At 37.2% G+C, this 21,484-nt stretch overlaps 1 protein-coding gene and 1 pseudogene across 2 annotated transcripts in view; both read left to right on the plus strand.

The window, feature by feature from the left end:
• Positions 1-21,484, plus strand: part of LOC126026168 (kalirin) — a 549,871-nt gene that overhangs the window by 282,114 nt on the left and 246,273 nt on the right. For both annotated transcript variants that reach the window (XM_049785867.1, XM_049785868.1), the window contains exon 6: positions 7,068-7,190. In XM_049785867.1, coding sequence (XP_049641824.1) covers positions 7,068-7,190 — 123 coding nt within the window. The remainder of the gene's footprint in view (positions 1-7,067; positions 7,191-21,484) is intronic.
• LOC126026231 (fatty acid-binding protein 5-like) lies at positions 19,175-19,585 on the plus strand (annotated as a pseudogene).

The following is a 21,484-nucleotide window of genomic DNA, read 5'->3' on the forward strand; positions in this document are numbered from 1 at the left end:
TCTCACTAAGACAAAAATTGTTAGCACATTTTATAGATAAACTATGGTTTAGACCAATAACATAACAAGTTAATAACAGTTCTATAAAATTATTTTATTTGGAAGAATCTGCACTATGACATCTTATTTAAGTTCTCTTTTCTTGGTATTCTAACACTTATAACTGTTTTTATGAAAGTGGTTACAAACAAGCTTGTTAGATGTAAGCTTCATCTGCAAGGTGTTTTCTAGTATTCTAGGGCACATACATCTATTGATTGGTCACTGCAATCCCCAAGCTAAGGAAAGGCAACATAGGAGGTAATGGAGCATCTGACTTTAGACTGAATAAATCTATTGGTTGTTTTTATCCTCTTACTCCACTCATCAGAACTGAATATGAACAACTTTTAAACCACTATCATCTGAGAGAAAGGGAAATATACAAAATAATTTCTCTATTTTGTGGAATTTATTTATTTTTTAAACTATATTTATTTATTGATTGGTTGGTTCCTGGGCCACACCCAGTGGCGCTCAGGGATCATTTCTGGTTTCTGCACTCAGAAATCACCCCTAGCAGGCTAGGGGACCACCTGGGATGTCGGGAATCAAACTGGGTTGGCCGCATGCAAGGCAAACAACCCACCACTGTGCTATCTCTCTGGCCCCTCATATGTGGCATTTAAAGATACATATCAAAGTAGCAACAAAGATCCAAGGACAAGAATGGGAATACAGGTCCACACATTTGGGTTATAGTAGGTAGATAAAAGGGAAGAGAATTGGGGTCCTTGGAGGAGGGAAGAGGGTACACTGGTAATGAGTATAGTGTTAAAATTATGTGAATGAGAAAACATATTAACCATATAACATCATAAATATTAAAAATAAAAACATTGTAAAGAGCCATACCTGGTGATGCTCAGGGGTTACTCCTGGCTATTATGTGCTCAAAAATCTCTTCTGGCTTGGGGAACTATATGGGATACCAGGGTATCAAACCTTGGTCTGTCCTAGGCAGATGCCTTACCGCTTGCGCCACTGCTCTGGCCCCAAATCTTAATCAGTAAAAAATAATAGATAAAAGTATAAATAATAAAAATATTAACTGTAGATGGTAAGATTTCATAGCTGAAACTGATTTTTTAAAATAAATTATTTAAACACCTTCATTGCAAGCTTGTTCATAATACAGTTGGTTATTCCCCCCCCCCACTCCCAGTTTCAAAGTTGATCGTGATTGAGTTTCAGTCATACAGTGCTCACCATCCTTCACCAGTGCATCTATTATGCCACAAACATCCCCCATTTCCTTTTCGTCCTCCCTGCACCTGTCTCAGGGGCAGATATTTTTCTACTCTCTCTTTCTCTCTCTTGCCTTTTTTCCTCCTTTAGACACTGTGATTTCAATATTGTTACTGAAGGGGTATCATGCCTAGAATTTTATCTCCTTTCAGTGCTCAGTCTGTATAGAGTTATCATTTCCAACTTATCATAGTTGTCCCTTTTCTGCCATAACTGCACTCCCCTGCTATTTGTGGCCAGCTTCCTAACATGGACTGGTCCTCCTGGCCCTTGTCTTTATTGTCTCTGGATACTATTGCAATACTATCTTAGTTGTTTAATATCCCACAGATGAGTTTGATCATTCTATGTCTATCTCTCTTTCTTGACTCATTTCACTCAGCATAGTGCTTTCTATATTCACCCATGTATAAGCAACTTTCATGATGTCAATTTTCCTAAAAGCTATGTAGTATACAATTGTGTAAATGTACTACAGTTTCTTTATCCAATCATCCATTCTTAGGCACTTGTTTCCAGTTACTGGAAACAAGTGGAAACAAGTCAGTGACTTGTTTCCAGATTCTGGCTATTGTGAATAGTGCTGTGATGATCATAGGAATGCAGAGTTTTTCTGTATTATGTTGTTGGATTGCTATGATATTCCCTAGGAGTGCTTTTGCTGGATCATATGGAAGCTCAATTTCTTGTACATAAATGATTTAGATGCTATTGTTAAATTTGATAGATGAAGCAAAATAAGATACAATCCATATTTAAAATCTTGGTTTATGCTTCATTACAAACAGAACTAGAACAATAATAACCTTCATCTATTCTCATTTTTAAAAGGAAAAGAGGAAAGGCTTTTGTTTATTTTCCTGATTGTTATTTGAATAGAGTATCTTAATCATTTGTAAGGTACACTATGTACCAGTTTTTTATATTTTCACTGACTTTTAGCTAGAACAAAAATTACTTCATTTAGTTAAAAGCAAGACATGAAAAAGAAAATATATATATATATATATATACATAATATCAGTGTGAGTAGGCTGTGTTTTTCCTTTTTCTGGCTTAGTTATACCCTTTAATTCCATCCAAGTTTCTGAAAATGACATGACTTTATTTGTTTCAGTTGGCTGCATAGTATTTCCTTGTAAATATATACCATAATTTTTTGTCTATTCATTTATAGTTGGCACTGGTTTTTGGCATATCCTGTCTATGTACTAAGAGATTTAATGAATGTAGGTATGCATATATAACTTCTCTGCTTCTCAATGATGTGTGCCTGGCAGACCCAGGAGAAAGACTTTGCACCACAGATATCAACTGACCTTCTGAGAATGAAACTTCCTTTGACTATTTAAAATAAACACCAATACATTTATCTTTTATTGTCAGTGTAGATAGTGTGAAGTTATATAGATTGTTCAAAAGGAAGAATAATCTCCAGATCATGCACATTTGCCTCTGGGAGAGGCTCAGAGAAAATCTAATAAGTAGGACACTGGACTTATATATAGTCAATGATGGTTCAATCCTGGACAATCTTAATTCAGTCCCCAGTAGCACATGTGGTACCCTGAGTACCTTCAGGAGAAGGCCCAGAGCATCACCAGGTGTGGTCTTCAAACAAACAACCAATATTTGCTTATGAAAAGTAATTTTGGGGGGGACTAGACCCAAAAGTCCTCCGTGGCTGTACCAACCAAGTTGCTCAGGGATCATTCCTGAAAGTGTGAAGAGGACCATATAATATTAGGGATCAAACTTGGATCTCTTACATGCAGGGCACGAATTCCCCCTTACTGAGCTGTCTCTAGCCCCTAGAAGATAATATTATTATACTTAGAATTTGTGAGTATTGTCACAACCTTAGTGTCTCTCTACTGACCTCCAGAATCATTAATATAATTGCTCACAAGATCTGTGAAGCTTGAAACTAAAAATATCTCAGAATTATTATATCTAAAGCACAAGCCACCCACACCCACTCCATTGAGTGTCTGACTTTCCCCTCAGTAATATCTGTGATGGAATTTTTAATTACAGGATCTACAATATCGTGCTAGACTCTAAACTATTCTAATCTCCTGCCACTCCTTGCTATCCAAACCATTGTGAGTCCTCCATTCTTGTCTTAAAATTCTCTGGTGTGCTCTGCCCTTCAGAGACTCCACTTTCAGTTCCCTCATGCAGATATTTATGTTCTTACATATATTGACCCAGATTACTGAAACAACCTTAAACCATTCTCTGTCTCATCTGGCCCTTTCAGCCAGGTGATGTGCCATTCTTATCAAAACACAGGTCACACTCATTGTTTAGCTTTGAAATCTTCCCCAATATCTTGATGTCCATGGTGTCTGATCCAGATTTCTTGAAGCCAATGTCCAGACTATTCAAGACCAACCTTCCTTCCCTAAAATATTTTCTCATGAAGCACCATGTGCCTCTCCAGAAACCTAGCTGAGGAGCTTTCAAAGACCCCCCATTCGCTAAACTACTTTATAGTTCTGCTTTGCTCTCTTTGACTGTGCTTTCGCTTCACTCCTTTTTTTCTTGACTAATTCCTGACCCAACATTTATTCAGCTGAGTTTTTCTGGGAAACCTCTGTTCTCTGTCCTTATGCCATCAAAGATTGATGCTATACTTCTGTTCTCCTTTGATAGCTTATTTTTGCCTCACAATAATATTTGAGCTATAATTTTAATCAAGGCATGTGCCAAGTTGTTCTAAAGTCTATAGTTGCTTATCACACTGGCTTCTAACCATCTTCCTGAGAGCCACTTATTTAAAATTTTTTAATATAATTATTTTATTTAAGCCCATAGTAACAAAATTGTTCATTATTGAGTTTCTCTCAAAGAAAATACACCAGAACACCACCTTTCACCAATGCACATTTCTCAACACCAGTGTCTCCAATTTCTCTTCTACCCACCCTCTCCACCTGTTTCTGGGACAGGTATTTTGCTTTTCCCTCTCTTTCTCTCTTCTTTCTCTCTTTTTACTTTATGACAGTGCAGTTTGCATTATTGTTGATGAAGGGGTACTGGCCTGTCACTTTATCCCCTTTCAGCGCCTAGTTTTAGTCTAGTCTGATTAGTGCTAACTATCATTAGCATATGGACCCTTCTTTACCCTAACAGCACTCACCACTCTTTGTGGCAAACTTTTGTAGGGTAACCTTTCCCCCATGCTCTTATCTAAGCTTCCTTTTGAGATGTTAATCCCACCTGGAGAATCAGACCCACCTTCACCTGGGATGGGGTGGGCTATTTTGAATCAAGACTAAAAGAGTTCCTGGGGGGAGGAGAGGATAAGAGAGAAAGACACATGATGGAGGAAGCAGGAAAGAAGCCTAGAGAGCAGCAGCAAGGGAGACATATAGGGCTCCTGAGAGAAAGACATGAGTTAGGCAGACACAGTGCATAGGCTCATGGTGGAGAAAAGTTGTAAGGGAATAAAGCGAGCTGACTTTGATGAAACTTCAATTGACTGCTTGTGAACTATTTCTCTGCCATTACCCTGAATCTTCAGACCTGCTGGTCTAAGGGACTAGAAGCGCCATGTCAAGAGAAGCCTCATTCAAAACGTGGACTTTATACTTTATATTATATATTTAAGTCAACACATTCTACCATTAACTGGCCCTCATGGACCTTATCTGTATCATCTCTGGATGTTTTTGTCATACTATCTTTTTTTTTATATACCACAAATGAATGAGATTATTCTGTCTATCCCTCTATCTGATTCATTTCATTCAGCACAATACTTTCCATATTCTTTCATGTATAAGCAAATTTCATGATTCTATTTTTCCTAACAGCTGTGTAGTATTCCATTGTGTTGATGTACCACAGTTTTTTAGCTGCTTAAATGTTCTCAGGAGAGCCACATTTTAATCATATTTAGTTTATATTTCTGCTACTTTAGATCAAGCCTGGAGCATAGAGATTGTTTTTGTAAATGTTGTTTGTTTGTCACCAAGAAAGTAATTTTACCTTTTCCCTTCAGAAAAAAATAACAGACTGACAGTGTGTCTCTGCCTTCAGGGCAGCTTCTCCACCAGCATCTATAGTCAACTACTTCCTATTCTTTTATGCAATTGTACTGAAGCCGTTGGCCCATCCTAAACCATGGGATACAGCAATATCCTTCTCCAAAATTTTCTTATCTTTCCTGATTGTGGAACTGGACTGCTTTGGGTAAAAGCTTATAGAAAGATACACCTTAAATTGGTTTGAATAATAAAAAGGGCTTCTTAGTTCAGATTCTAAGTGAAGTCCAGAGAAATCCAAAGACAAGACGATGTTCAGACAATGCTAAGTGATGACTCTGACTGTTTCTTACTGTTAATTTGGCTGTTCCCTTATCTACCTATTAATTTCACCTTCAAACTACCAGCAGAATGGCTGCAGAAATTTGAAGACCACAGGGTTGCACAGAGGAAAATAAGTTTTTTTTGGTTTTGGGGCCACACCCGGTGATGCTCAGGAGTTACTTTTGGCTGTGTGCTCAGAAATCGCTCCTGGCTTGGGGGATCATATGGAACACAAGGGTATTGAACCATTGTATGTCCTAGGCTAACATGCGCAAGGCAAACACTACTGCTTCTCCACTGCTCCAGCCCCAGAAAATAAGTTTTATTTACATATTTTTTCTTTTTTTTTCCAGAACTTTCCAGCATATTTTCCTTCATATATTATATTGAACTGCCTAAGAGTCCTATTTCTGAGACAACTCACTGGGAAAAAATACATTAATTGGTTTCAATGAGCTGTCTTAAGTATATTCTTTAGTGGTATATATAGGGTATATAATATATATAGTATGTAACATATAATATATTAATATATGTTATGTATAATAATATATAACAGGGTATATTCTTTAGTGCTCAGATCCTTCTCTAGAATAAGGATTCTGGTCCTCTTCTGTATTTAAGGAAATTTGAGGGGATGTGGGCCACAGCTGGAAACTCCGAGACTATTTCTGGTTCTGTATTTAGGAGTGACTACTATCAGTGCTCAGGGGATCATATGAGGTGTTAGAGAAGGATTCAAACTGTGGTCGACCATATGCAGGCAAGAACATCAGTGCTGGTGCTATCACTTTTGCCTCTTTGGTTGCTCGCTGTTAATGTGTGCATCTTGCCTGGGGAATAAATGGGTGCTTAAGTGAACACAAGGGTATAAATCTTTGGGTAGTAACATGAGAGTGTTCACTCTCCTAATATTTTTTTCTAATATTTTTAACAAAATCTGCTGATTTGTGATGGCTTATTGCAGAAATCACTGAATTATGAAACTATGGAATAATATAAAATGATCATCCAATTCAGAGTCAACTCAATTATATATGTGGTTGGGTAGATTATTAGTTGTATGGGGCATGTTAGAGTTTTTTGTTGCTTCCCATAAGACATTTTTTTCCTCTTCAGAGTAATGGAGAATGGAGTAAGTCTCCTGCTTCTTCCTGCTTCTCACTTTTCTCTCAGTACCCTTCCCTAAAACAAGCATGAACCCTTTTGACGCTTTCACAAGATTTATGAGGATAGTAAGCATTTCCCTCCATGCCCTGGTTTTCTTACTCATTTTCTGTTTTTCAGGTTCTATAGAGAAGTAGAAAGTGGTGATGGGTTAAAAGCACAGACTCTTCTGAAAAATTAGGTTGTGTACTATTCTGATACTTAAGAAGATGACTTATTCTCACATGGTTTGAAAGTTTGGACCTGGAGGATCCATGACCACCCTTCTGATTCTCTATTCCTTTTTGTCCCTTCTAGATGTTCGACTGGATAAGTCACAACAAGGAATTATTCCTCCAGAGCCATACAGAGATCGGAGTCAGCTACCAGCATGCCCTAGACCTCCAGACACAACACAATCACTTTGCCATGAATTCCATGGTAAGTGGAAAGACCATTTTATACACTATTTTTGAAGGCAGAGAGAAAGAGAGAGAGAGAGAGAGAGAGAGAGAGAGAGAGAGAGAGAGAGGTGAGGGGGGCAGTGTTTTTAGGAACACTGAAGGAAAAGGAGAGAAGAAGGAAGGTCATAAATATGCATCCACTCTGAGTAAGAATGCGGAATTCTGAACTTGGAGATATTTTCACATTCCATTTTCCAGGGTGGGGATGCATGCAGGACATGTGGCCAATCATCAGGACATGTGTGGCCAGCAGATTATGATGCCTTGTCTGATTCTGAACCCTTCTTCACATGTTTCAAGGGAAGTGCTCATATGGTAGCAGGCACTATCTCAGCACCTGACTTAGAAGGGATGACCCTGAGTTCTGCCTCACTGATATAACTAGCATTCATCACTCTCTACAAAGACTTGCTGAAGTGAGAAGATAAAGGACCTCAGACTAGAATGCATTGAAATGGTTGAGTGATTGGGATGATTTGGATTGCACAAGAGGCACTTTATAGAACATGCTATTTCTGCCTACAAGTATGTGTAAATCTGCTTTTGAAAAAAGAATGGAATGACTTTCTGATGACCTAGGAGATTAGACTATTCAAGGTATGGATTGCAGTTGAAGTGAGGGAGCTAGGCATGACCCAGGGCATGTGATGCATTTGAAGATAGTGAGCTTCTCAAGATGACAAGCAGACACTGAGCTTAGATTTGCTAGATCTATAATCAAAGAGAATTTACCACTTTGTTTCATAACTTCTTCATCTGAAAATAAAAGTAAAAGGTTTTTCTTTCAACCTTGTTGTGAAGTCAATGAGTTAATTTTAAAATGGTTGGAATTGTTCCAGTTACAAAATAAGTTATCAGTATAATGATATATAGTCTGATGATATGTAATATAATAATAATATCGGAGTCTTGTCCAGATAACAAGAATTTGCGATTACTTATAAACCTAACACCTTTGAATATTTCCCCCATGTGTTCAACTTGCGACTTTATTTAAAATCTTAAACCACTGCATTCGAAATGTTTATAGCCTAAGTATGCCTCAATTTATCTCTCTTTCTCTTTTTCTACTCTGTAATTTTTCTTATTTGTATTATTGGTCCAAAAGAATGACTCTGCTATTCCCCATACAGTTGTACACCAAAGACTTCTCATTGTTTTAGCAAGTATTTCTGGAAGTTGGCCAGATGTTAGAGAAAAAGAAGTATGTGGGAATTCAGAGGTTAAGAAGGAAGAAATCTCATTTCCTACCAGGTTTTTTTAATGTGCCATACTCTGGACTTAACATACTGAACAAGAAGTACTTCTGTCCTCAAGAACTTCATGTTAGTTGGGGAGAATAAACCAGAAATTTGGACACAGCTTGCCATGTATAATCATAGAACTATGCTGAGTTAACTTTAAATTCTTAGTGCTTTAAAACAACAGAGTTTTATTTATTGCTCTTTTGGAAATCTGCATATTTAATTTACTTGTAAGATTAAAGCAACATGGTTTACAATAGTGTAGATATTTATGCTTTATGGATACAGTATTACTATATGATATCTATTAACAAAGTACCAATCTCTCCACCACTATCTCTAGGTTCATTTTTGTCTCCCCCCTATAATCTGCTTGGTAGATTCAGTTCTTTTGATAGAATCTTAAGGATTTATTTTCATTGACCAAATCTATTTCCTTACTTTGTCTACTTTATATTCCTTTTATGAGCGAGATCATCCTGCCCTTGTTTTTATCCTTAAGATTTATTTTGTTTAACATGATAATCTCTGTTTTTATCTGAGCTGTAGCAAGTGAAGATTTCATTTTACAATGGAATAATAATTCATAGCTTACACAGAATAATGATCCATAGGTATCATTTTCCATGATAAATAAGTTTATATTTATCATGATTGTCACAGTGGCTCTGTAAAATGGGGAGCAAGTAAGTATGATTCAAGAAAAGAGTGCATCTATTTCTATCTCTTTGCTCAACCCATCTCAGCTGCCAGTGCTCAGGTAAATGCCTAGCTTGAATCAGGACTGGTAAAATCTGTTGCAGGCTCTTTCACATCCTGACAGCTCCTTGCAGCAGCTATCACGTTGTACCAGAGGTCTGCTAGCTCTGCACCTTGTGGACAATGATCCCTGCCTCCCAATTACTTGGGGGAGCTGTGGTCTCATATTGGAGCAAGGGAATGCTCTTTTCAGGAAAGAAATGTCAGTTCTAACTTCAGCACAGATATTCTGGGTCCATTGCCTTTTCTTCACAGAAAAGAAATTCTTTTTTTTTTTTTTTTTTTTTTTTTGGTTTTTGGGCCACACCCGGCGGTGCTCAGGGGTTATTCCTGGCTGTCTGCTCAGAAATAGCTCCTGGCAGACACTGGGGACCATATGGGACACCGGGATTTGAACCAACCACCTTTGGTCCTGGATCGGCTGCTTGCAAGGCAAATGCCGCTGTGCTATCTCTCCAGACCCAGAAAAGAAATTCTTTAGAAGTGAAATAGTGAAGCTAGATACTAGGTAGGTGTTTCTTTGGGTTGGGGAGGGAGGTTGGACCACACTCAGCTGTGCTCAGAGCTTACTTTTATCAGGACTGAGGGGACAGTGGTGCTGGGGATCAAACCCACATCTACGACTGCAAAGCTAATGCTCTGCCTACTGTACTATCACCTGGGCCCCATAAATTAAATGAAACTTGCTTAGAAATATGTGAAAGGAAAGAAAGGAGAAATATATGTTTAAGAGAACACAGACTTCTTCAGAATAGAAATAAGCAAACAAGGAAACATAATGGTAAGCACTAAAGATAAATGTTCAAGGGAGAACAGAGACTTGAAAAGCAAGCCCTGAATGTATTTCAGGAGGAGTTTTTACGTAATTCTTTCAAGTGGGTTTTTCTGAAGTTTTGCATACATAAAAGTTAATCTGGGCATTGCCAAAGAAAAGCCTTGCACTGTTAATGAGTGGTCTTCTCATAGTCTCATCTCTTGCATTATTGATTATCTCTTCATAATCTCTTCTTTTGCACTAGTTCTGGTCTCTTAATAATTTCATAGATTATTATGTAGCTTCTTTTTTTATATGATTGTGGCTTTGGATTTCTGCATGTGGGAAGTGTCTGTTTTTCCTCTCCAAAGAACTAAGGAGGTGTATTCCAAACTAATGTGGTCTTCATTATGCCTTTGAGCTACTTAGGGTTAAAAGTGATCTTTTTTGAGTTATGAGGCAATGCCTAGTGGTGCTTAGATCATACACCTGGCTCTACTCTGTAAAAACACTTGACAATGCTCTGATGGTCTTTGGAGTCCTGAAGATTGAACCTTGGCCAGTTGTGTGCAAGGCAAGTGCCCTACTACTGTACTACCATTCCAGCTTTAGGAAATCTCTTCTTGTTTCATTATTTCCAAAAAATACATTACTTTTGTAGATAGGCAGAGGGTCCCTCTACCTTTACCTATATCTGCAATAAGATTTCTTTATCTACCCATTTTTGTTTGGCATTTGGGTTGTTTCCAGATCTTGGATATTGTAAATAATGCTGATGAGCATAGATATGTATATTTTTTTTACTACATGCATGTCAGTGGCTAGTATGAACTCTGCTCATCAGTGTTTTGAGAAACAAGCTGATCATGAGCATGAGCATCTATCATCTCAGATGTTGACAGTGATTTTTTGCAGACAAAGAATGTAACAAAGCATAACTTGGTTCTAGATTACTTCTACCTAGAAATAACATCTCATGTTAACTCATATTTCATTAGGCAACATTAGTCACACAGTCTTGTCTAATTTTGAGGATGGAGCTGTATGGTCCCATCAAGTGTTTGGAAAGAGACATTACAATATTTGTGAGTAATGTGGCACAGGGATCCATGACAGGACAGGATGTAAATAGGAATGTCATAATTTGCATTGGAAGATAACTCTGATTGCTGAGTAGAAGATTATGGGAATAGACAGCGAAAACATCAACACTAATTTTGTCAGGTGTAGCCAAAATACTTTCTTCTGTCTTTGTGTAAATATAAAGATTCATTCCCTTCAACTAGTCTTCTATAATTATGCCTCATTCCTGGCTCACTTTAGTCTCAAAGGATCCAGGCAATTGATCACAAGTGATTAAGAACATGAACTCAAATTTAGTCAACTTTGATTATATCTGTTTGCCTTGTCAATTTCCCTTGGTGAATTTACAAATTTTAGGCCTGTCTTCATGTTGCCCAACTACCTGGCCCTTAGCCAAATTCATTTTAATAAGAAACAAAGGTAACCATAATTAAGTAGGTAAGTACATCCAAGTCTCCCAAAACAATGCACTAGATAGAAAGAGCACTTGGCTTTGAATGGTTTACATCACAGTTCTTTATTTAATATGAAACCGAAGAATTAATGGCACAACAAAAAAATTGTTCTTATGACAAAAGACTTACTGTTGGAACTCTATATTTTCATGGCTAAATTGAGAGAGAATATTTACTATATGGAAGCATCTTCTAGAGCTGGGAGAGATGGAAGAAAAGAGATAAAATACAGCAACAAATTAGTGTGTTCCAGTTCCTCTCATGGACTCTGGATGCTGAGAATGTGTGCTGCATTTGGAGGCCTCATTAGTCAGATTAAGTTGAATCTCTCTGCTGCAGATCGAGGCAAGGGAAATCCAGGATTGTTTGATCAAACTTTCTGGATACCAGTACTTTTGTTAAATGGGAGGTCTACAGGTTTCTTATTAAGAGGATCTTTCACAAAGAGGGATGTCAACATCCATAAGCGTATGAAAGGAGTGAATTATGTATTCCTTTTTTTTCTGCCCTGAGTATTGAATGCTGCTGCCAAGAAACAGATAAATGCAAGCAGCTACCACTGCATCCTAGTGAGTATATGAATGATCAGGAAGGAGACAGTATTAACTGTTTGGTAAGTTCATGGAGAAACTTCTCTTTCCATTTCTGAAAATTATGCACACATAATTATCTAGCATACTCTGTTTCCAGTGATTTTTTTGAATACCATTTTACTGCTGAAATAAACCGTTTATTTCTTACTGATCCCTGATAGCTTACAGATCCCTTTGAAACCTAATGAAGGTTGGGGGTCTTCTTGCAAGCAATGCATAAAAAAAATTTATTTTGGTTTTGAGCCATATCCAGAAGTTCTCAGTCTTACTACTGGTTGAGAATAAATGCTCAAATGCTCAAGGATCATTCCTGGTGAGGTTCAGGGAACCACAGAGGTGCCTGGATTTAAACTCTGGTGGACCATATGCAAGGCAAATACTCTATCTATTGTACTATCAGCCCCAAGAACAATTTTTTTGTTTGTTTTGGGGCCACACCTGGCAGTATTCAGGGGTTACTCCTGGCTCTGCACTCAGAAATCGAATCACTCCTAGCAGGCTCGGGGGACCATATAGGATGCCACGGATCAAATCCAGGTCTGTTTCAGGTCATCTACCTTCAAGGCAAATGCCTTACCGCTATGCTATCATTCTGGCACCCCCAACAACAATTTTTAAGGACACTTTTAGAGAACACAGAGGATCCTAAAACTTATTGGTGGTTCTTTGCTATTTAAGATCTCAAGAATCTCAGGATATTCACTCATTTAATAAATAAGGATCATATACATATGTATATGATATATATATGTATATGCATATAGAGAGAGAGTTGGTGAGCAAAACAGAGATGGTTTATCTTTAGAATTTCTGGTGAAAAATTTGATGTTAATCTCACAAATAAAGATGCAATAACAAACTAGATTTATATTATAAGAGTAAGAAAAACTATGATAAAACTATAACAAAAGAAACTCAGTTCAAATGGAGCATCAACTATGAATTTCAATAATAGTAGATAAATAGATCTTCTATCTATCTAGATAGAAAATATCTAGACTAGAAGTCTATTGACTAGATATTCATTGTTCATTTATTGATAGTAATAAGTGGTTTGTGAGTTAATTTTACATTGTACTAAAAATTATAATTTTGAAAAGCTGTGGGTAAATTATTTTATAGTACAAATGATCAGCATATAAATTATTCAATTTTAAGTTTTTATTTTATGTATTTAGTTTTCTATAGGATTAAAGACTCAGCTCTAGCTACAATGACAATTAGTGAGAAATAATTGCATTTTATTAAATTATGGAGGAAAAGTCATACATCCCATAAATGAGTATCATTGAAGAGCAATTACTTTTTTAATTTTTTTATTTATTTGAAGAACAATTATTAATACCTGTGTGGCAGTACCTACTGAGTATATAGTACACAAGCAATTTGGGGAAAATTGACTAAAATTTTATGATCTTTGGCTCTCTTTGTTATAACTTTCTTTCTGAAGTTCCCACTGGGTAATCCCATTCTTTTGATTTTCAAATAGTAACAACAGCAGCGGCAGCCCATCTACTAAACCCAGTAGGCAAATATTAATAAGCATCTTACAGTGCTTCAGAAAGCAAGGTTTTCTGAGCTCTCGGAAGCCCCTCTCTTCTGTTTATTGGTGTTAAAGCCTTCTCAAAACTCATCTTTAGTGTGGCCTTTTCCAATGATGGAAGTATGGGCAGATAGATTAGAGCTGAATTATATAATATGTAAGAAAACAATCATGTAACCATACATGTTCTATTTCTTCAGAATAAAAAGGCACTCACAGGAATACATACAAGCATAATGAAGTCTTCTTTACAATTTTAATTAGCCAGTTCTTGTAAAAATTATTTAATGGTTCCTGTCTAGAGTTTTAAAATATTAAATCATATACATTTTTTATTATTATTATGACTGTGAGCCATTAGAGATCACCATGTGCAGCAAGATGATAGGAATCCTTTCTAATGTGGCATGTTTGATATTCTCTTTAGTTTTGTTAATTTGCTCACCAGAGCATATATTGCCTCTTGATGGTAAAAATTAATCGAACTGCAGCAAACCTGTGTTGCTGTCTGTTTTGAGGGAAGGATCCATATAGTGATACTAAGGAAAAGTCAGAAGAAACAAAGATTCTAAGGCAAGTCTCCTGACCAAGTCTAAGAAACCTTGCTCTGGAATTCTTTGTCATCTTTGATTATTTGTGGACCCAAATCATGATTCAGTAGATTCTGTAGCACTTTCCCAGCCCCAAATTTACATTTTTGGTTCAAAACACACACACACACACACACACACACACACACACACACACACACACACCATTCATTATTCCACTGCTTAAGAAGCTAGTATCTCAGCTAACTTTAATTGCAAAAGCCCCTTAAAATATGTCTGCAAAAGAAACACAAAAAAGAAACCTCATTTTCAAAGAAGTTTATATGCACCTTGAAGTTAGAATTGTTGTTCCAGAAAGATCTATAAGTACAAAATAGGCATTCTCCAAAGCACATACTCAGTAAGACTGAAAATATGAGATCTAAACTACAACTGTAATGGTTGACTCAAAGGTAACCATTTAGTCCCCAGTCCACCACTTTGGTTTTATTTATAAAACAAAATACATGAATAACCTTTACAGATGTCTGTGATTATGACCAGGGTTGAACACTTCCCAGAGAAATAGCAATTGAAACTGTAACATCTGGGTAAAGTTATCAACTAAGGTCAATAACAGGGACTTCCTTAAAGATATAGACATACAAAATAATTATTATTAAGAATAAGCACAGGTCTTTTCTGACAGTAACTTCACAGTTGTAACTACATTCCCCACAATTGTGACATCATAACCTGCTTATCTGTTGAGCACATCTGTTCTAAAAGTATGTGTTCCTCTCTTCAAAAGGCTTGGGAAAACTATTATCAAGAATGCATGATTTGTGTTTGGAACCGGTGCAGTCAGCATCTAATAAAATTCTTGAAATTCTTGAACTTTTAAACTTTTTCTAGAACTCTTGAGTCTATCTATGTGACCTCATACCATTCAATTACCAAACGTTGAAATGTGCCTGTTACAGAGTGCCAAATAGTGAATGGGGAGGAGTAGGAAGAACATGGGAACCCTGATGGAGGGAAGTTGACACTGATGGTGGAATTGATGTTGAAATATTGTATGCCGAGGATGGAACTTATCAATAACTTTATAAGTCACCATTCCTTAAATTCAAAACATTTAAATATCCACTTCCCCCAAATAAAGTATCACAAAGTGTAACTGTTCATTTCAGCATGAGCACCATGGACTCACTCTCCAGGTTAGCTGGTAAACAAATTTATTTTCAAACAATCACTTAACATCTCAGGAAATGGTTCTAAGTGCATACAGAAAAATGAAGAAGCATTTATACAAGAAAGCACTTCAGAGCTCAGTAACAACAGTAAACCTGTTCATATGACTGCATTCTCTCTCTCCTTCCAGTTCAGTAAAATGGAAATTGCACTTCAAACTAAGGCAACCAAGGGGACTGATGTAACACAGGGCTCCCTCCTCCCTGCCCCCCCCCAGTTTCCACTTGGGCATTTTATCTTGCTCAATGTTACCTATTGTTGAAGCTAAGTTCTAAATGATTTTGGATAAGAAATGTAGACTCCTTTTATAACTTCCACTCATAGAACAAATGCTTTGACCTAAGTCTGAGAGAGAATTTTAGCATCTCAATTCTCCATTCCAGTTTTTAAGGTAGAGGTTTCATTCTTGAACAGGCAAACCAAAAAAAAAAAAAAAAATAGAACCTATTTACACCTTCCACTCTTTAGCCTGTTTACTTCCTTCCATTGTATCCAAGTCCTACAGTGTGAAAATCATTCACTTTGTGATAATAACAGCACATTTTCTCTAGCTCAGAAAATTTTTGTTGTGGGTATTAAAAAAAAAATAACCTTGAGTGAGTTCCACGTCTTGTCTTTCCCCAAAGGAATTGACTTCATTAGCAACAGAGTTGAGAAGTTCAAGCCAAGGATCACTCAAAAATATCCTTAGGGAGGCAATTGGAAAAATATCAGTAGATGTGTTAGAGAGATTGGATAAACTGTAGGCTGGATAGTTGGCTATACACATGTGGGAAAAAATGCCTCTTCTGACCAGAGCAAATCTTAAGGGCTGATATTCTTTCTTTAAAGGAGCAAAAGTCGTATTGGATTTGTCTGTGGCACAATTTATGTCCCAGACATTGTTGAAAACAATAGAGTAATTAGCTGGCATTTAAAGGAATTTAACATCTGGATTTAGTCAGAAAAGAGCTTACTGTAATGAGCATTGCATTCTCAGGTAATTGTGTGTATGTCCAAGAGACTGCATACTTATACTGAGGTGTTTACACCTCTATATTGTATTTTTTCACTAGAAGCTGAGGTCATTAAATAACAGCTGATGATTAAACAAAATAGCAAGCAAGTAGCAATAGCAAAGAAGTAACCAGGGTACTTACTTACAGTTCATTATCCAAAATGTTTAACAAATAATGACTAAAATTCTTACAAATTTAGTGAAAAGCAATAAAAAAAGGCAGGAAGCCAAAACTATTGTAGGATAAATGTGAAGAGATTTACAGACTTACCATCAACTAATGACAACCAAAGAGGGTCAACGCTTGAAAATAGCAAGAGCAAGTGGCTTATTTCCGATGAATTCTGAGATTAATAACTGATTTATTACACATACACATAAACGGAAAACAGAAGTGATGCAACACTTTCAAAGTGCACATAAAGAAAGTTAACAAAGAATCTTCTACCTAATAAAGCCATCTTTCATAAAATGAAGTTGAGTCAAAGATATTCCCAAATAAATACTGAAAAAAATTGTTCCCAGCAGGCACAACTCTTGAAGGCTAAAATTGAATCTATATTAAGAGACAAAAAGTGTCAATAAGTTACTTAGGCAGTGATTTAACAATCACAAATGTGTTTTTCTTTCCTCTCTTAAATTTAAAAATAAATTCTATGAATCTATATAATGCAGACATATAATGTGCTATTATGCTTACTACATATAAAATATATTTGGACAACAGCAGCATGAAGAAAGTGAGTGAGAACATGTTTTAGTGGACTAAGGAAAGTACTCTAGAAAATAATTTGAAATCACAGTACAAATGAAGATCGATATCTAGGGGCTGGAGAAATAGTACAGCAGGTAGTATGCTTTTTGATGACCTTTAAAATGACTGGATATTGCCTAGCAGTACCATCCTACTGCTCCCTTGTATTCTTCCCTGATAGGCTACCTGGTATGTCAGGCAGCTTGGGGTGATGTTAATGGAAATAGACTTGAGGACCACACCATGTGGTCTTTACAAAAAAGCATCCCTCCTGTTCAAAACCTAAGAGAAGCCTGGCATGTGGCCTTTACAAAATGGTGTCTATCCTTGATCAGAACCCAGGACCCACATTCCCTCCTTTTCTTATGGACTTTAGTCAAATCTTTGACTATCCTTGAGCCCCACATACTGGGACCTTAGCACAAGAATATTAACTGCACCTATGCATGCCTGAATAAAGTGGATGAGGAAATTATTTATGCAAGGACCTGCTAAGAAAATCATAAAAAAAAATGAATAGCCCAGCCAGGGCAGTGATCAAGGCAGTTTTCCAGGATGACTGAGTGAACCACTGTTCATACCAGGAGCAGAATATTTCTATTGCCTTTCCTGCTCTAGACTTCACCTGCTGCAGTGTCTTACAGTTGAACCCTAGCCTGTTTAGCGTAGAAACAACTTTGCTCCCAGAGCTTTGGTCTAGTTCCCGCCTGTTCTGGAGAGCAACTTCAGTTAGGGAGGCATTTGTTCTTCTAACATTCTGATAGAAAAATAATATCTTATATGATCAGCATCTATTTGTTAGGGGAATTGTTTAAGTTGCATATATCCCTTGACAAGGGTGGCCACTCCCACACCAATTGCTACAAGAGCTGGAATAAGAAGGGGAATGACCCTCTTGCAGTGGGGATGATAATTGCTCAACTTGTTCTCACCCACCTTCTCCCACCATGTTTGACACCTGGGTAAAAGAATAATCATTATGCAAAATTCATCTGGGTTTGCAAAAGCAGTGGCAAACACAGAGGGGGTCAGTCCCTTGGGACTTGCAGAACTATGTCCCATATGTCCCCTGATAGGGATTATTTCCCATGCAGCTATATTGGCCTCTACAGTGTCACTGCAATAGTAAGGTAAGGGGACCTGGACTCCTCCAGGAGTGGATAAGAGGCACATGCCCATGCCTGCAGGGTGATCCTCCTCTCAGTACAGGGGCAGTCAGTCTGTTGTCTGAACCATTGCCCCCTTACTCCTCCCATGATATATGGGTGTCTAGACTGTCCAAGCAGTCTTTGGCCAGCCCCAGCTGGGTGGCATTGAGAAAAAGACAGGTTGCTTTTATGGTCCTGAGTACGTCTTTCCCCTCAATTATTGGCCCAAGAAGAGGTACAGGGTTATGTGGCTTATACTGACACTTCAAGGCAGTGTTGAGCTGCTGACTCCCACCTTCTTATTTGCCTTAACTAGGAAGGTAGTCCGGACACATTCTCTTAAAGGCAATTTAGCAATGCTAGAGACTTCGTTATGTCCATTTTAAATAATAGATATAACAAGTAAACTGTTTAATAATATAAAAATAGCACAGAAAGAAATGGCTTAGAGGATTGAGAGATAGTTCAGGGGTTAAATTGTATGCCTTGCATGAGGCTAAGTCTGGTTTGATCTGCAGTACTACGTGGCACTGCTATTTATAACTTTGGAGGCCCATTGGCTATCAACAACGGAGTATGCTCTGCAGTGTGCAAGCACTTTTGCTGGCTTGGATAAGCTGTAGCATCCCAGGGTGTATGCAGCTCCATACACTTAGGCTCTCACATTGAGCCACTAATTTGGTTGAGAGTTGCCAAGAGGGGTGCTAATGTCTCTTGTATACTAACTGAGCACTACATCAACTTCCTCCTCTCACAATAAAAAAAATAAATGGCTATAAAAAGTTTCCCTGACCACTTCGCCGCCTCTGCAGTACCAACCACCCCATTTGTCCTCCCTGCACCCACCATGACTGCCCTCAAGGATCTGGTAGGAAGATGGCACTTGATGAAAAGCAAAGGCTTTTATGAGTGCATGAAGGAGCTAGGAGTGGGGCTCGCTCTTCGAAAAATGGGTGACATGGCCAAACCAGTTTGTATCATCAGTGTAGATGGTAATAAACTCTTTATAAAAACTGAGAACACTTTGAAAACCACCGAGTTTTCATGAAATCTGGGAAAGAAGTTTGAGGAAATTACAGCTGATGGCAGAAAAATTCAGACTATCTGCAACTTACCTAACGATGGCGAATTGACTCAATACCAGAAATGGGATAATAAGGAAAGCACAAAAAATAGAAAATTGGAAAATGGAAAGTAAGTGGTGGAATGTATCATGAATAATGTGACCTGCACTCGGATCTATTAAAAAGTTGAATAAAAATTTCGTAATTTTGGAAGGGAATAAGTTTCAAGGACCAAGACCAACAAAGCTCAGTTCAATGAGCAAATCTCCATACTACTTTTTTTTTATTTCTCTACCACTAATCTTTATCACAAATATTTTACATGCAACAATTCTAAAATGTTGGTTTAATCGGGTTCATCCCTTTGATTAACAAATAAATGTGTTTGTGTAGAAAAATTTTCCTAACAGACATTCAAAGTTCCACCCAACAATAACTTAATAAACACTCTTCCAAAGGATAAGTAGTTCAAGATATACCTGGCCATTATCTCAGTTAATAAGGATAAATGTAATAACACATATGTTCTCTGGTTACACTGGAATAAATTTAGAAATTCACAACTTAAAGAAATTTGGGGCATGCACAAAAGTGAGAATTAAACAATATGTTTATAAATATATAAAAAAGAAATAAAAATGGAAATTTGAAATAATTTGAGATAAATGAAAAGATACAATAAACAAAATGAGCCAGAGCAATACTACAATAATTAGGGCACTTACTTTGCTCATAACTTACCCAGGTTTGACCCCCAACCCCAACCCCCCAAGCACAGGATCCAACATCCACTCATGATTTTAAAAAATTAACAAAACAAGGCAGAATAAAATAACCTCAAGATAGTAATGGCCATCTATAACAAGCCCACACCACTATCATTTCTCATGATTTAAAACTGAAAGTTTGCCTTCTAAGGTCAGACAAGAATATTCACTGTCTCCACTTTTATTCATCATGGCATTTGAAGCCACACCTAGAGCAATTAGGCAAGAAAAGCAAATTAAAAGAATCCAAATTGGAAAATAAATTATCATTATATGCAGATGACATAATAATATATAGAAAGATCTTAAAGAGTCAACCAAAAAAAATCTCCTAGAAACAAGAAACCTATACAGCAAAGTAGTTGGCTGCAATGGCACTACACAAAAATTTGCCATATTAAAAATAAACTTTATTGATTTTTTGTCATATAATGTTTGAACACTTCACCCATCCATTTACCAGTGTAGTCTACTTGCCACCACTGCCTCCCCTCCCCAGAATCTCCCCTCCCAGCAAACACTTGTCTCCTCTCTGTCTCTGGATTTCTCCCCTTTTTTTCTTTTTATGCACTGTGGTTTGCAATTCTGAAAGAATATGATACATATTACTTTACCTTCTTTCAGTACCAATATTTTTGCCCAAAGTGATTATTGTCATAGTGGGCCCTTCTCTGTCCTACTAGCATTCCCCCATGGGGCAAGTACTTAAGGAGTCTATCCAATTTAAAATAATGATTAAAAAATCAAATATGTAGGAATCAACTTAACAAAAGACTTCAGAGCACTATATCTTGAAATCTTTTTTTTTTTTTTTTTTTTTTTTGGTTTTTGGGCCATACCCGGCGTTGCTCAGGGGTTACTCCTGGCTGTCTGCTCAGAAATAGCTCCTGGCAGGCACAGGGGACCATATGGGACACCGGGATTTGGGATTCGAACCAACCACCTTTGATCCTGGATTGGCTGCTTGCAAGGCAAACGCCGCTGTGCTATCTCTCCGGGCCCTTGAAAACTTTCAATCCTTTAAGAAAGAAGTAGAAGACCACCTTAGGAAATGTAAAAATATTCAATGCGCATGGTTGGGAAGAACCAATATTGTTAAAAATGATTATCCTACCTAAGGATATCCTTAAAAATGACTATTTTACCTAAGGAATCTTCATTCAGATTCTGAGGACATTCTTCAAGGACCTATAAAAATCAGTAATAAAGTTTCTGTAGAAAGCCTGAGTGGCAGCACAGCAATAGGGCATTTGCCTTGCACACACCTGGCCCAGGAGGGACCCTGGTTGATTATTATATATAATAATATATTATAAATAATATAAT

Source organism: Suncus etruscus, chromosome 13 (genome assembly GCF_024139225.1).
Source record: "Suncus etruscus isolate mSunEtr1 chromosome 13, mSunEtr1.pri.cur, whole genome shotgun sequence".
Classification (NCBI taxonomy): Eukaryota; Metazoa; Chordata; class Mammalia; order Eulipotyphla; family Soricidae; genus Suncus; species Suncus etruscus.